The sequence below is a fragment of the Oratosquilla oratoria genome, chromosome 34, assembly GCF_046742065.1.
Source record: "Oratosquilla oratoria isolate Oo_2021 chromosome 34, ASM4674206v1, whole genome shotgun sequence".
NCBI lineage: Eukaryota > Metazoa > Arthropoda > Malacostraca > Stomatopoda > Squillidae > Oratosquilla > Oratosquilla oratoria.
In genome coordinates this window covers 30,752,370-30,767,740 of record NC_134810.1, presented here as the reverse complement: position 1 = coordinate 30,767,740, position 15,371 = coordinate 30,752,370, and the positions used below count along the sequence as shown (strand labels likewise).

General features: G+C 40.6%; 2 protein-coding genes across 3 annotated transcripts in view; one reads left to right on the top strand and one right to left on the bottom strand.

The window, feature by feature from the left end:
* The window catches only part of prel (preli-like), a 358,444-nt gene that overhangs the window by 290,403 nt on the left and 52,670 nt on the right, over positions 1-15,371 (bottom strand). The window lies entirely within an intron of this gene.
* Positions 1-15,371, top strand: part of LOC143018165 (uncharacterized) — a gene marked incomplete at its 3' end in the record, with an annotated part of 324,170 nt that overhangs the window by 287,942 nt on the left and 20,857 nt on the right. Inside the window, 4 exon segments of the mRNA XM_076173326.1 lie at positions 11,152-11,260; positions 11,735-11,908; positions 12,108-12,282; positions 12,806-12,927. Coding sequence (XP_076029441.1) covers positions 11,152-11,260; positions 11,735-11,908; positions 12,108-12,282; positions 12,806-12,927 — 580 coding nt within the window.

Sequence of the window (15,371 nt, the reverse complement as noted above, 5' to 3'; positions counted from 1 at the left end):
GGAATATGTTGGGGATGGAATGGGTGGGAGTGGTTTTATACCATTATTTTTTGGCTTCCTTCCTTGGAAGGGGAAAAAGCCTTTGGTATATGTATGTATAGGAAATGAACCAATAAAAGAAGTGGTTGGGAAGTGTGGAATTCTAGGAAAAAATCGTAGTGGAGAGTTGATGGTGGAGATGTGTCTAGAAAATGTTTATATATATGTACATACATATACCAAATACTTCTTCCCCCTTACAAGGGAGGTAGCCAAAAAACAAAGTCATATAAACCACTCCCACCCATTCCATCTCCTACATACTCCACCTCCCTCTACCCTCTTCCCTCCCTCTTATCTTGGTATCTCCTGGATGATGGGTCATCCCTGCATCTTGTCCACCGCTATGGGTCAGAAGCAGTGTCGCAAGACACAGCACTTCCACAGCAAGGCTGCTTCAATATTATTTTAGGGAGTTGCTAAATGTGAAGGAGGGTATGGAGGGAAAGGTAGTTGGAGTTGGAAGTGCAAAGAAAATGACAATGATGAATGAGGAAAATGGAGGAGAAATAAGGAAAGGTTAGGTTAAAGGAGTTATTAAAATGATGATAGGTAAGGCACCTGGGTTAGAGTGGTGTCATGTGGAGTGTTTAAAAAAAGGAGGTACTTTGATAATTGACTAGCTGGTGATGTTGTTTTATGTTTGTCTAAAAGAGGTTAGAGTACTGGAGGAGTGCCTGTTTAGTTCTGCTTTACCAAGGAAAAAGACATGTGAGTGTAGTAGTTTCAGAGGGATCAGTTTGTTAAGTGTAGTTAGGAAGGCTTATTGGAGGCTTTTGATTGAAAGGATTAGGAAAGGAACAGAGTGGGTTTAGGAAAGATAGGGGTTACATGGATCAGATTTTTTTCATGGTAAGACAGATATATGAGAAAGCTTTAGCAAAGGATAAGGACATATTTTGGGCCTTTATGAATTTAGAAAAGGCTTATGACAGAGTAAACAAAAAGGCACTGTGGAAGCTTTTGCAGATATATGGGATAGGAAGAAAGCTGTTAAGATCAGTCAAGAGTTTTTACAAGAGTAGTAGAGGCTGTGTTAAAATTAGAAATGAAGAGTGAGTGGTTTGAGATAAAGGTAGGCCTTCACCAGGGATGTGTCATGTCACTATGACTGTTCATTATGTACATGGATGGGGTGGTGCAGGAGGTAAATGCAAAGGTAATGGGCAGGGGATTGGAGATAGTTAAAGAAAATGGAAAAATGTGGCAGGTAAACCAGTTGTTGTTTGCTGACAACACTGCATTTATAGCAGGATCAAAGGAAGGATTAAGGATGTTAGTGATGGAGTTTGGGAAGGTGTGCATGAGGAGGAAGTTGAAGGTAAGTGTGGATAAAAGCAAGTTGATGAGATGTACAAGGAGAGAGGATGGCAAATTTGGAAGTTGGCTGGAGGAAGTGGATTGCTTTAGATACTTGGGGTCTAATGTGGCTGGAAAGGAAGTGGAGGTGGAGGTAGATTGTAGATTGAGAGAAACAATTAAGTGCCATGGAGGATTAAAAATTGTAATGAGAAATACACATTTGGAAATGGATGCCGAGAGGAAATTGTATTTACCTAGTTGTATTTTACGGGAAGAGAGCTATGCTCGTAGTGACCTACTTTTGTATCTTTCAACGTCCAGTTTGATCATAAATTCTTGTATAGTTTTTGCACACATTGTTCCCTCATTCAATTTGTGCCAGATATATATCACTCTGTGAGGGAAGCTATTCTTTTTCAGATCTCTTCTGTAACTATACTTTTTAAGTTTCTTTTTGTGTCCTCGTGTTTTTCTGCTATCCCACTTTAGTAAGTCATCTTTATCAAAGACTTCCATCCCTTTCATAATTCTGTAGATGGTTAGCAGATCTCCTCTTTCTCTTCTTTGTTCCAGGGTTGGCAGTTTGAGTTTGTCCATTCTTTGTTCGTATGTCAATTTGGAGAGTGTTGGTGCCATCTTTGTTGTTACTCTTTGAATTCTTTCTAATTTTCTGTATGCTCTTTTTAGTACTAGGTGTCCATAGTGTCACAGCATACTCTAATTTTGCTCTTATCAATGTAACTAATATTTTCGTTACCATTTCTTCATCCATGTAGTCAAAGGCCACTTTCATTGTCATTGGTGATAGTTACTCCTAGGTCCCTTTCCGAGTTGACTTTCCTAATTTCTTTTGTACCAATTTTGTAGTATCCCGATTTTCTGTTTTTACTTTTTCCAAATTCCATTATACTACATTTCTTGATGTTGAAATTCACTTTTCCCCTCTTCTGACTCCATTTCCAAATTTTGTCCAGGTCTTCTTGAAATGATTTGCAATCTTCCTCTGTACTTACTCCCTTTAGTAGTTTCGCATCATCCATGTCATTTATATATATGGCAAACATCAGAGCCAATACAAAGCCTTGTGGGACTCCACTTATCATTTCTTCCCGATTTGAGTTCTTGTGCCAACAGTACTTTATGGGACAGAGACATGAAATATAAGAAAGGAAAAGTTTATATATGTATGAGATAAAATGTCTGAGAAATATGGTATTGGTTACAAGATTGAATAGAATGAGAAATAAGGTGAGGAAGAGAGTGAGGGTGGAAAAGGAGATGGGAGATAGAGTTGGGATGGTTTAGACACATGGAAAGAATGAGTGAAGAAAGATTATTAAAAGAAGTATGAGAGGCAGAGGTGGATGGAGTGAACATGAGGGGTAACCAAGGATGAGATGAATGGATGGGATGAAAAGGACATTGAGCAAGAAGATGTCTGTTAAAGAAGGAAGGGAAAAGGAAGAGTGGAGAATGGCTGTGTATGAATAATACTGTGATGCATGGAAAGGAGTGGTTAGGAGATGGTGGGGGGGGTGGTTAGAGAGTGGCTATGTGTGAATGATATTTTGACACAGCCCTAACGGATTTTTCCCTGTTTTCAATATTCGTGTATGTGAGGACAGAGAGTGGGGGGTTCCTGATTAAATGAAGTGGCCATGCTGTGGACGTGCTTTGTTTAGCTGCATTGCCTCTGACCCAGAGCAGTGGGCAAGATGTAGGGATAACCTCTCATCCAGGAGAAGCCAAGATGAGAGGACAGGAGGGAGGGGTGGTGAATGCGGGGTCCGGGCTTTCGAGGTTCGACTGTATTTCAATTGCAAACTGCAATCCTCTTCAGTAGAAGAGGATTGGAGTTTGCAATCGAAATATATAGATTCCCCGTTTCCAGTCTTTTCTACTCCAACAGTGGTTTTACCGTTATATATATATATGTATATATATATATATATGTATATTGAAAAAATATAAGTGTAGTATCTTATATAAATATATATACTGTTAGACCTCACCCAACACAACATCATGCACAAAATTCACATTTACATACATACATATACATACATATACCAAGGCTTTTTCCCCCTTCCAAGGGAGGTAGCCAAAAAGGGAAAGGCATAAAAACACTCCCACCCATTTCATCCCTAAATACACTCCACACCCCTCCCACCCTTCCTCTCATCTGAGCACCTCCTGGACGACGGGTCATCCCCGCACCCTGCCCACCGCCCTGGGTCAGAAGCAGTGTCGCAAGACACAGTACATCCACAGCAAGGCCGCTTCATTTAATCGGCGACCCCCCCTCTCCGTCCCCCTTTGCATATAAGGAGAGGACGGGGAGAAATCCCTTCGGGCTGCGTCAAAATTTACTCACACATACTACCCCACCCCCCACCCCCCCGCCCATTCCTCCTCATGCAGTCACAACATCATCCATATACAACCATTCTCCACTCACCTCTGTCTTCCGTCCTCTCCCTTCCTTCCTCAACAGACATTCCCCTCTTCCCCAAAGCCCCCTTCACCCCATCCATCCACCTCATCCTAGGACGTCCCCTCATGTTCACTCCCTCCACATCTGCCTTCCATACCTCTTTTACTAGTCTTTCTTCACTCATTCTTTCCATGTGTCCAAACCATCCTAATATTCTTTCATCAACCCTCTCTCCCAAATCCTTTTTCACCCCTGTTCTCCTCCTCACCTCCTCATTTCTCACTCTATCTAGCCTAGTAACCCCCACCATACTTCTCAGACACCTCATCTCAAACACATTCAAACTCCTTCTCTCTTCTTCTCTTATGTTCCACGTTTCTGCCCCATACAGTGCTGTTGGCACAATCACTCCTTCATACAGTCTCCTCTTCGCATCCATTGCCAAATGTCTATTTCTCATTACACTCTTTAAACCACCAAGGCATTTACTCGCTTCTCTCAATCTACATTCTACCTCCACCTTCACTCCACCTTTTCCTGCTACACTTGCACCCAAGTATCTAAAACTATCCACTTCCTCCAGTCGCTCTCCCTTAATGTTCACTTCCAGTCTACTGCCACTTTCACCCCTTGTACATCTCATCACCTTACTTTTACCCACATTTATCTTTAGCTTTCTTCTATCACATACTCTCCCAAACTCTGCCACCAGCTTCCTCAATCCCTCCTCTGACCCTGCCACAAGCGCCGTGTCGTCCGCAAACAACAGCTGGCTCACCTCCCACTTTTCTCCATTTTCTTTAACCATCTCCAATCCCTGACTCACTACCCTAGCATTTACCTCTCGCACCACCCCATCCATGTATAAGTTGAACAGCCAGGGCGACATAACGCATCCTTGACGAAGTCCCACCTTTACTTCAAACCACTCACTCTCTCCATTTCCAATCCTAACACATGCTCTACTACTCACATAAAAACTCTTGACAGCTCCCAAAAGCTTTCCTCCTATCCCATAAATCTGCATAACCTCCCACAGTGCCTTTCTGTCTACCCTATCATAAGCCTTTTCCAGATCCATAAAAGCCCAAAAAACATCCTTCACCTTTCCTATAGCTTTCTCACATATCTGTCTTACCACAAAGATCTGATCTACACAACCTCTACCCGTCCTAAATCCACACTGTTCCTCACCAATTACTCCTTCTGTTCCTCTCCTAATCCTCTCAATTAAGATTCTCCCATAAGCCTTCCCTACTACACTCAACAGGCTAATCCCTCTGAAATTACTACATTCACACTTGTCCCCTTTTCCCTTGTAAAGAGGAACTATACAGGCACTACTCCAGTCCTCCGGTACTCTACCCTCTCTCCAGCAAACATTAAATAATCTCACCAACCAGTCCACCATCACTGAACCTCCCTTTTTCAGACATTCTGCATGATATCCATCCAGACCAGGTGCCTTACCTGCTTTCATCATCTTTACAACTGCCTTCACCTCATCCTTCCTTATTTCTCCTCCATTCTCCTCATTCATCACTCTCATTTTCTTCGTATTTCCCACTGCAGCTATCTTTCCTTCCCTATCCTCCTTCACATTCAGCAACTCCCTAAAATATTCTGCCCATCTTCCCCTCACTGCCATCTCTTCCATTATCAACTCTCCATCTGTACCTTTTACCTTTTCTTCCCTACTTGATTCGCCTCCTCTTCCTCTCTTAATTTCTTTCCAAAACATCTTTTTATTACTTTCAAAATTTTCTGTCATACTCCTACCCCATTTCACATCTGCTCCCCTCTTTGCCTCCTTTACCTTTTGCTTTACTTCTCTTTTCTTTTCTTTGTACGTCTCATATGACTCCCCTGTCCTCTTTTGTAACCAATCTGTGAATGCTCGCTTCTTCTCTTCTACAACCTTCTTTGTTTCCTCATCCCACCATTCACTACCCTTTCTTCTATTTCCCCCTGTCCTTCTTGTTCCACACACCATCCTTGCACACTTTAAGACTCCCTCCTTGAACCATCCCCATTCCTCCTCCACACCCATCTCTGCTCTATCCTTTACTCCCTCCCACTCCTCCTTCAGCTTCTTTTCGTACTCCTTCTCCTTTTCCTTTTCATTCAAGGAGTTCACTCTAAGAACCTCCCTACCTTTTGTCCCTTTCCTCCTTCTCCATCTATCCTCCACTCTCAACTTACCTTCCACCAAAAAATGATCTGATATTCCCCCACCCTCTCCCCTTAGCACATGTACATCCTTAACTCTTCCTATCATAATCCTATTTACCACTACATAATCCATTAGCGCTCTATCTACCACCCTTCCCTCCACCACCCTCTCCCATGTGTACTTATAATTGACTTTCTTCCGAAACACTGTATTTGCTATCATCAACTCTCTTTCTAGACACATTTCCACCATCAACTCTCCACTACGATTCTTTCCTGGAACTCCACACTTCCCAACCACTCCATCGATTGGACCATTTCCCACTCTAGCATTAAGGTCTCCCAGTACTATTACATTGGCATTTCTTCCTAAACCCTCTATGCACTCATTTAAATCTATCCAAAAGGCCTCCCTTTCTTCCATGCTCTTCTCACTGCCCGGCCCATATGCACTTACAAAGACCCACATCTCCTTTCCCAGTTTCACCTTCATCCACATTATCCTTGAGGAAACCTCCTTCCACTCCACTACCCCTTTACCTATCTCCTCACTTACTAGAATAGCCACCCCTTCCCTCCCTCGCCCTCTCTTCACTCCTGATAACCTCCCACTTACACTCCCAAACATACACTCACCCTTCCCTTTCAACTTAGTTTCACTCAAAGCCAACACATCCAACTTTCTTCTCACAAACATACTACCTATCTCTTCCCTTTTACTCTCATCTGTACCACATCCACGCACATTAAAAGACCCAAACCTTAGGGTGCTGGCCCGAGGCCCGCCAGCACCCCTTATGCCTTTTCTAGGTAAAATATCCCAGCATTTGCCAAACACGATCATGAATTTGAATAGCCCACTTGGTTGTGTTGTGTGTCAATGTCTGGAGAGGGTCAAATTTTGTCTTGTATGGTGGGCTTAGGAACCTAACACACAAAGTCATGGCTAATGGGGAAGAAAATAGTATCGTCTACAAGATACTGTGTGGAAACTATCTTATGAGCTACTACAGGGAAACCAGCAGAGGTGTTAAAAAGCGGACAGTTGAGCACAGGAATGACATCATGGCACACTGAGTATCAAGCTCGCTAGTGGTTCATGTAGATACTCATGGCCACTTACCAGACTGGAACAGAATAGAGGTGCTGCAGAAAGGACTTCCTAAGAAAAGAAGAAAAATAACTGAAGCAGCTTACATCGCTTCCCATCCAAACAACAACCACCGTGATGAGTTTATTAGATTAACAAAAACGACGAGCCGTTTGATACTTAGCGAGGCAGAAGAGCGGAGGAGGACGAGAGGTTAGGTCAATTGTGGTGGAACGTGGATAGCTTTGGCGGGTATTTAGTGTGTGAATTGTTTGAAGGTGTATGTACTCTGAAGAAGAACTGGTAAGGACAAAACGTCAGAATAAATCCCTAACGGTTCCCTGTGTTTATCTCACCACCCATCCAATCATCTGTCTTATATATTTCAATATATATATATGTATATATGTTCAAGAATAGCTGGAGTCCAGGTGCCATAGTTTAGTAAAAAGTAAATGCTGAACTTGTCATAGAGTATTCCATTTCGAACCCTGCCCAGGGTTTATCTTCAGGGGTATACATTTGCATACAAAGGAAATCATTATATATTGGCACATGTGTCACCCTGGGAAAGATCTCTCAGGCAACCATTACAAACATCCAAAATTGCAAAAAATACAGATTCTGCAAGAAAGTAACATAATTCAAATACAGTAATAATATAAATAATTATAGTTTACACAGTAGTGTTCCTGAATAAATAAATAAGTGATTACCTGGACTAAAGCGGCCAGACCTAACAAACACCGAACCAACCATTTGGCATATATCGAACAAAATCCACCTTCCTTCTCATTGCTGGTTATGAAGCTCTTTTCTTCAACCTCCCTCTCATTCCTTTGTTCACAGCATTCAAAGTGATGCAACAGTTCATACTCCTTTGATCACTGGCCCACATTTCCAAAAATAATCTTGCCCCTTTTCTGCTGGCTTTGTATCTGACTCCTGCATTTTGCCAGTTTATTTAATGTTGTTGTTGTTGTCGTTCCCTAGACCGTCTGTCCAAGCAGTCCCGTCTCCCCAAGGAATGCCACAACCAAAACTGGGTTTTCCCACAAATCCTTTATAGAGTGTATGTTGTGTTGTTTGCGTGCATGATTATGTATAATGCAGTCTTCCATTATGTGTTGTATGGTATGGGGTGAAGTGTTACATCCTGGGCAGCTCTTCACAATGCAGTCATCCAGCCTCTTCTGGTAGCTTAGAAGTGTTGGGTGGTGGCCTACCGCAGTGTGGCCAGGTGGACTCTGTCCTTTCGTGAGAGAGAGGATTCAGAAGGGTGGATATCAGGGGGTCTGGCATGCAGCAGTGTGTTGTCTTTCAGTGTGTTAATGGAGTGGTGAGTGATATGATTATGAATATGTTTCCGGAGGCTGGTATTTGGTGGTTGTGGAGGAAGAGAAGAGAATATCTGTGTGTGATACAGGTCTTTGGGTGTAGTTTTAATGTTTCTTGGTGTGTGTGGGTGTTCTGCTATGTAGTGTAGCGGGTGTGATGTGTTTGTGGTGGCTGCGGCAAATGTTTGTGTGCCTCTCATGTCGAGGTGGTCCTTGACTTTGAGGACTTTTGTTTCATGGTGTTAATGGTCTGTAGGTGTTGTATTTGTGCAGCCTGTAATTGTTTTTAGGGCTTTGTTTTGTATGATTTGAAGGATGTTGTGGTGTGTCTCACTGAGATTAGGAGCCCATGCAGGACTCGCATAATTCATCACTGAGCGTATGCATTGTTTGTATATTGTTGTATTAGTTTCTTTGTTTTGTCCAAATGTTGTTCCAGTGATTGACTTAAGTGCGTTAAGTCTAGGTGTGCATTTGTTTTTTATGTTTGTGATGTGTTGTTTGAAAGACATGGATGTATCGTATGTTACACCAAGAATTTTCGGTGTTTGTGTGTGGTATTAGAGTGTTGTTGATGTAGAGATGAGTTATGTATTTGTGTTCTTTTGTCCAGTTGGTGGGAAGTGTTGCTGTAGATTTGGTTGGAGCTATTTTGAGTCTGTGATGAACCATGTGTTGAGTGTATCAAGGTATGGCTGGATTATGTCTGCAGCCTTGTCTGTGTTATGATGTGTGCATGTGATTGTTATGTCGTCTTCGTAGGAAGAGATTTGTATTTCTGAGGTGTCTGGTGTGGGTAAGTCATGCATGTATAGATTAAAGAGCGTGGGGGATAGAACTGAGCCCTGTGGTACTCCAGTCTTCATATTTCTGATGTGGGATGATTGGCCATTATATGACACGTAAGCATTCCTACCTGCCAGATAATTGGCCAGCCATCTTTTGGTGTTATTATTGTGCATATCTGTGTTATATATTTTATTTGTTAGGTTGTGGCGGGGGATAGCATCAAAAGCTTTACTAATGTCTAATGTTATAAGAAGTGTTCTGTGGTGGGGCCTATCTGAATTGATGCCATCTAAAATTCTTTGTGTGAGGTTTATCAGAAGAGTGTTTGTGGAGTGTAGTGGCCTAAAACCGTGTTGTGATTCAGCAAGGGGACTATGTGGTGTGACAAGTTTAAGTATTAGGTGTTCAATGACTTTAGAGGGGGTGCAGAGAAGTGTGATTGGGCAGTGCGATGTTGGGATTGTTGGGTCTTTCTTCAGTTTTGGAATGGTGATTATTTTACCATGCTTCCAGATGTTGGGTATAGTGTTGTGTGAATAGCTGTAGTTTGCAATGTTTGTGAGTGCGTGTATACCTTGTGGTCCAATGTGATTTAGGTGGATGTTACTTATGTTATCAGGGCCACAGGCAGATGAGTGCTTGAGATTATGTATTATGTGTTTTGTCTGACTGTCTATGAAGGGTGTATAGTCTGAGTCTGTGGGAAAGTCTTTCTTATGTCGAATAGTGCGTCGGTCGTCAGGGTGAGAAGTGAGATGGCTTGTCTGTGCAAAATGATTTATGAGTGTGTTTGCTTGTTGTCTGTTTGAGAGTAGATTGTCTGTTGTTGTGATTATTGCTGCGTGAGAGAGTGGCAATGTTGTTGGTCTTCATAGTGTCAAAGAATTGCTGTTATCCCTCCCTGCCCTTCAGTAAATATGAGTACAATAACACACTCTTTCTATGACGAGTCCAGCATTTGCTTTCTACTAATATATATATGTATATGTATATGTATATGTATATGTACCGTATTTTACGGCTTACAAGACGCACTTTTTTTCCTAAAAAATACCCTGAAAAATGCTAATGCGTCTTCCAAGACGAATGTTGTATTGCAAGGCAACACCCAGGCTCATGTAAGCTTGGACACTTGACCGATAGCGACCTGGATTTGTATGTTGAGTCATTACACTATGATGTTAGCTTAAGTACTATTTAATTCAACCTTTTATATTATGTAAACTCAGTACTTAGCTGTTACAAGTATTTCCAATACCATAATCCTTCCTGGAGCCTACTCGGCATGTGGAGAAAATGGGCCGTTCCCTCGTCTCATAGCAACACACACACACACATACACACGAACGCACACAAATGCCAGGTGCCTTTATCAGTTACCACCAGGCTATCACACGTGTCATAAGATTTTTTGTCCTGGAAATTATCACCCATGGCTAGTTCATCAAAACGGTTTAATTATACTATTGCGTACAAGCTACAAGTTGTACGATATGCACAAGAACACTGTAAAAGAGCAGCAGAAAGACACTTTGGACCACCGCCTACAGAAAAAAATGATTCGGCAGTGGAGTTTTATATATCTACATCCATATTTTTGAAATTTTTATCTTATTTTTATGAAAATAAAACCACCCTTGGACAATGAAAAATGTATAGTATATTTACTAATCACCAACCAGTATCATCGCCATACAAACAAAATCGGACAAGTGATTTCGTAATGTAAACAATACGTCCAATACGTGTTGTCCTTGCTTCTTATGTTTTTGTGTTCAGTGGTTGGGTATATGGTGAATGTGTTCTTGTATGAGAATGACTTCTTTTTTTTCTTAGAAATTTCTTTCAACTATTAGGGTGTGTCTTGCAAGCCGTAAAATATGGTATATATATATATATATATATATATATATATATATATATATCTGGGGAAAGAGACTGATGGATTGATATGTATGTGATTATTTATCTACTTATTTTTCTATCAGGTATGGAGTAGCAGCAGACCAAGAGGACAAGCTTAAGGCTGCCCTCAAGAAGATTGTACCTGATTTTATTAAGGACTCAGCTGTATGGCTCCCGTCAGACTCAGCAATGGTTTGTGGATTCCTTTTAGGATTTTAATGCATATGCTATCTCTCTATTTTTTTTTTATTATTATTATTTTTATTATTTTTTTTTTTTTTTTTTTTTTTTTTTTTTTTTTTTTTTTTTTTTTTTTTTTTTTTTTTTTTGTGTGTGTGTGTGTGTGTGAGGTTGAGGGACTAAATACAGTGTGTACTTGGGGTTATATTTTTACTTGTAGCCTCCAAAAATGTGTCATACTAGCCTTCTAAGGGGTCATTGCTATCTCTTCTGCTATGTGAAAAGGTTGGAACTGGCCTATGATAAAAAAAAATTCTTTTCTATTTTTTCTGAGGTAAGATAGAAGGGGACAAGAAATGGGATATGGATAGGTGTGGGACTGGTGTAAGCTGGGTGTATGCTTCAACTTGGCCATTCCCTTTATAATGGGGAAAAGGCCTTTTGTTATATATGTATGAAGATCTGACCATCATTATATTATCACAGGTTTCCCCATGTGAACTAGTGAAGGAGGGGGTTAAGGTTTGTCGTGTGGTGCAACAACCAGGACAGTTCATTGTAGTCTTCCCTGCTGCCTTTACATCAAGTGTCTGCACAGGATATCTCATCTCTGAGAGTACCTTTTTTGCCCGATCTCAATACTTTGATAGGGCTGCTGCAGTAAGTATTGCATACCAAGGAACTTTTGTATATATGTAGTAAGAACTTTTCAGCTATCTCCGTTGTGTAAGAAGTGGAATTATTTTATAGTTTAAATTGTAAATAGTATGGACTAACTTTTTACTGTTTCATTTGTACTTGAATATATTTTTGACATTATCAATATGTGCATTTTAAGATATATTCTATTTTGTTTTAGTCATTTAATGCCCTGCGTGAGTGCTGTGAACCTTCAATGTTTTCCTTGGAGCGATTGGTTTTGTCAGTGGCAAGTGACCCGAAAGCTTCCCTGGATGCATTGCTAAGAGCAAGACCACTAGTATTGGAAGTAGTAGAACAGGAGAAGAGACTCCGTAGTCGGTTAACTGAGATTGGTAAGGGGCTGTTAGAGAATTTTTGTTTATTCTGCCCTTCCTTATTGAACATGAACACATATGCATACATATACCAAATTGCCTCAGATGCAACCAGCACAGAAGACACTGAACATCTCATTGTGCAATGCCCCACACTAACAATCTCTAAACAATAACACTCTTTCTTGAGTGACTTATGGGTCTGTCCACTGGCCATTGCCAGTTACCTGGGAGCTATGGGTATCTTGCAATAAAGAGCAAGGGCAACAAATTGATTGACTGATTGATACCAGAAGGCCCTTTCCCTCTGATTAGAGGGTGGCCCCTTTACCCATCTTATTCACATCCAATACATATTTGTTATCCCTTCTATCATGGCTCCATGTGGATGAAGGGTCATCCCTGGCTCTTACCCTTTAATCAGGTCCTAACCAATGCCATACAACTCTAATATGTATTTAATTCATGAGAAAAGCATTTATATATTTCTTTACTACTACCTTTCTTGGTTATATTTACTGTAGTCCTCCATTTCCTGCAGGTTTAACAGCTTCAGAAAGGCTCTCCAGTCCAGATTCCCACCGTAAAAAGAAGACAAGATTTGTTGAGGATGAAGAAGAAAATTCATGTGAAATTTGTCGGCAAAGTCTCTATGTGTCATTAGTAAGTATTATATCTCATATGTATCATAGAAACATCAATAGGGAAAATAGATGAAGATAAAAAACCAACATCAGTACAATTATATATTGTACAATAAACCAATTTGTACTTGAAATCTTTTGGAAGAAAATTAAAAAAGTGAGGGTTGAGTCATTAAGGAAAAGGTAAGGCTACATATGGACAGATGCTAATGGAAATGGAGGTGGTAAGGGGAAAAGGGGTATAGTATATAAAGGATTTTCTTGAATATGGAGGAGGTTAGGAAGGGTTTGATTATGGCAGTAGGAGATGCTAGAAAAATGTTGTAGGAAATGAGAATGATAGTAAAAGAGATAAGATACAAAAAGCATTAAAAGTAATGAAAGCTGATAAGGCATCTGGGTTAGAAGGGTTCCACATGAAGTTTTCTGACAAAGAAAGCAGTTATAATGGGTTGGCTAGTAAGATTGTATAATATATGCCTAAAGGATTGCTGGAGAGCATGTATAGTTTTAATATACAAAGGAAAAGAGGGCAAATATAAATAAGCTTTAGAGGGCTCTCTCTATTAACTGTAGTTAATAAGGCATATCCATCTATATACCAAAACCCTTGCATTTACCTCTTGCACCACCCCATCCATGTATAAATTGAACAGCCATGGCAACATGACACATCCCTGGCAAAGTCCTACCTTTACCTCAAACCACTTCTCTCTCCATTTATAATTCTAACACAAGCTCTACTATCCTTATATAAACTCTTGACTATCCCTGTAAAAACTCTCCTCCTATCCCATATATCTGTAACACCTCCCACAGTGCCTTCATATCTACCTTGTCATAAGCTTTTTCCAAATCCATAAAGGCCTATGGTGGCGGGAAAGAATACTGCCACCAAGTCTCGCACTTGAGTCATACGAGACAACAAAAACGGGACAGGGATTAGGACTAGGCATCCTTCTCCCTGTAGCCGCAAAACATTCCTAAAAAAAAGTAAAGGCATAAGAAGGTCTAGGAGTTTTCCAACCAGTTCCCCAAGGTTTGGGTCTTTTAATGTACATGGATGTGGTACAGATAGGAGTAAAAGGGAAGAGATAGGCAATATATTTTTGAGAAGAAAGATGGATGTGTTGGCAATGAGTGTAACTAAGTTGAGAGGGATGGCAAGTGTGAGTTTGGGAGTGTAGTTGGGAGGTTCTCAGGAGTGACGAGGGAGAGAAGGCGTGGCTATACTGGTAAGTGAAGAGATAGGTAAGCGTATAGTGAAGTGAAAGAAGGTTTCTTCAAAGTTAATGTGGATGAAGGTGAAACTGGAAAGGGAGATGTGGACTTTTGTAAGTGCATATGGGCCTGGTAGTGAGAAAAGTGTAGAGGAAAGTGAGGCTTTTTTGATGGATTTAAAGGAGTGCATAGAGGGATTAGAGAGAAATGTCAATGTAGTTGTGTTAGTGTTGGGAGACCTTAATGCTAGGGTAGGAAATTATAAGTTGTGGTACTCGGGCAGAGTTCTTGGGTTTAATCTTCCAAGTTAAGATCTAACTACAAAATACACAGCAAGCCCCCAGCAAAGCTCAGAGGGTTGTCAGAAACATGGAGGCTGTTGCCATTTGAGTTAAAGGAAATTTTGGAAGGCTGGATCACATCAGTTGAGGCACTGGCTGATGCAGGTGGCTGACCCAAGATGCACCTGGGGCCATTGTTCAAGGTAGAGGGCATGACCTGAGATGCCGAGAATCTATTGTTCATCAAAAAGTCGGTAATCTTGGTCACTGAACAATGAATGTCCGTAGGGATACAGTAGTCTTGTCGACGGTACGTGCTGCAGCATATGAGTAATTACCTAGTTTTATTTTACGGGACGAAAACTATGCTCTTAGTGACCCGTTTTCATATCTCTCCGCATCCAGTTTATTCCTAAAATCTTGTATAGTTATGGCACTCATTGTTTCTCCGTTTAGTTTGTTGCAGACATCAATCACTCTATGTGGGAAGCTATTCTTTTTTAAATCTCTTCTGTAACTCTCCTTCTTTAGCTTCTTTTCGTGTCCTCTTGTTTCTCTTCTGTCCTGTTTTAATAAGTCGTCTCTATCAAGAATTTCCCTCCCTTTCATAATTCAGTAAATGGTCAACAAATCACCTCTTTCTCTTCTCAGTTCCGGTGTTGATAGATGTAAATTCTCCAATCTTTGTTCATATGTCAAATTTTATAGTGTAGGTGCCATTTTTGTCGCTCCTCTTTGAATTCTTTCTAATTATATATATATTTATATATATATATTTATTTATTTATTTATTTAATTTTTTGTGCTACCTCCCCTGTAAGGGGGGAAAAGCCTTTGGTATATGTATGTATGTATGCTTTTTTTTGTGCTAGGTGCCCATAGTGTTGCAGCATATTCTAGTTTAGGTCTTATTAGTGCAACCACTATTTTCTTTACCATTTCTTCATCCATGTAGTCGAAG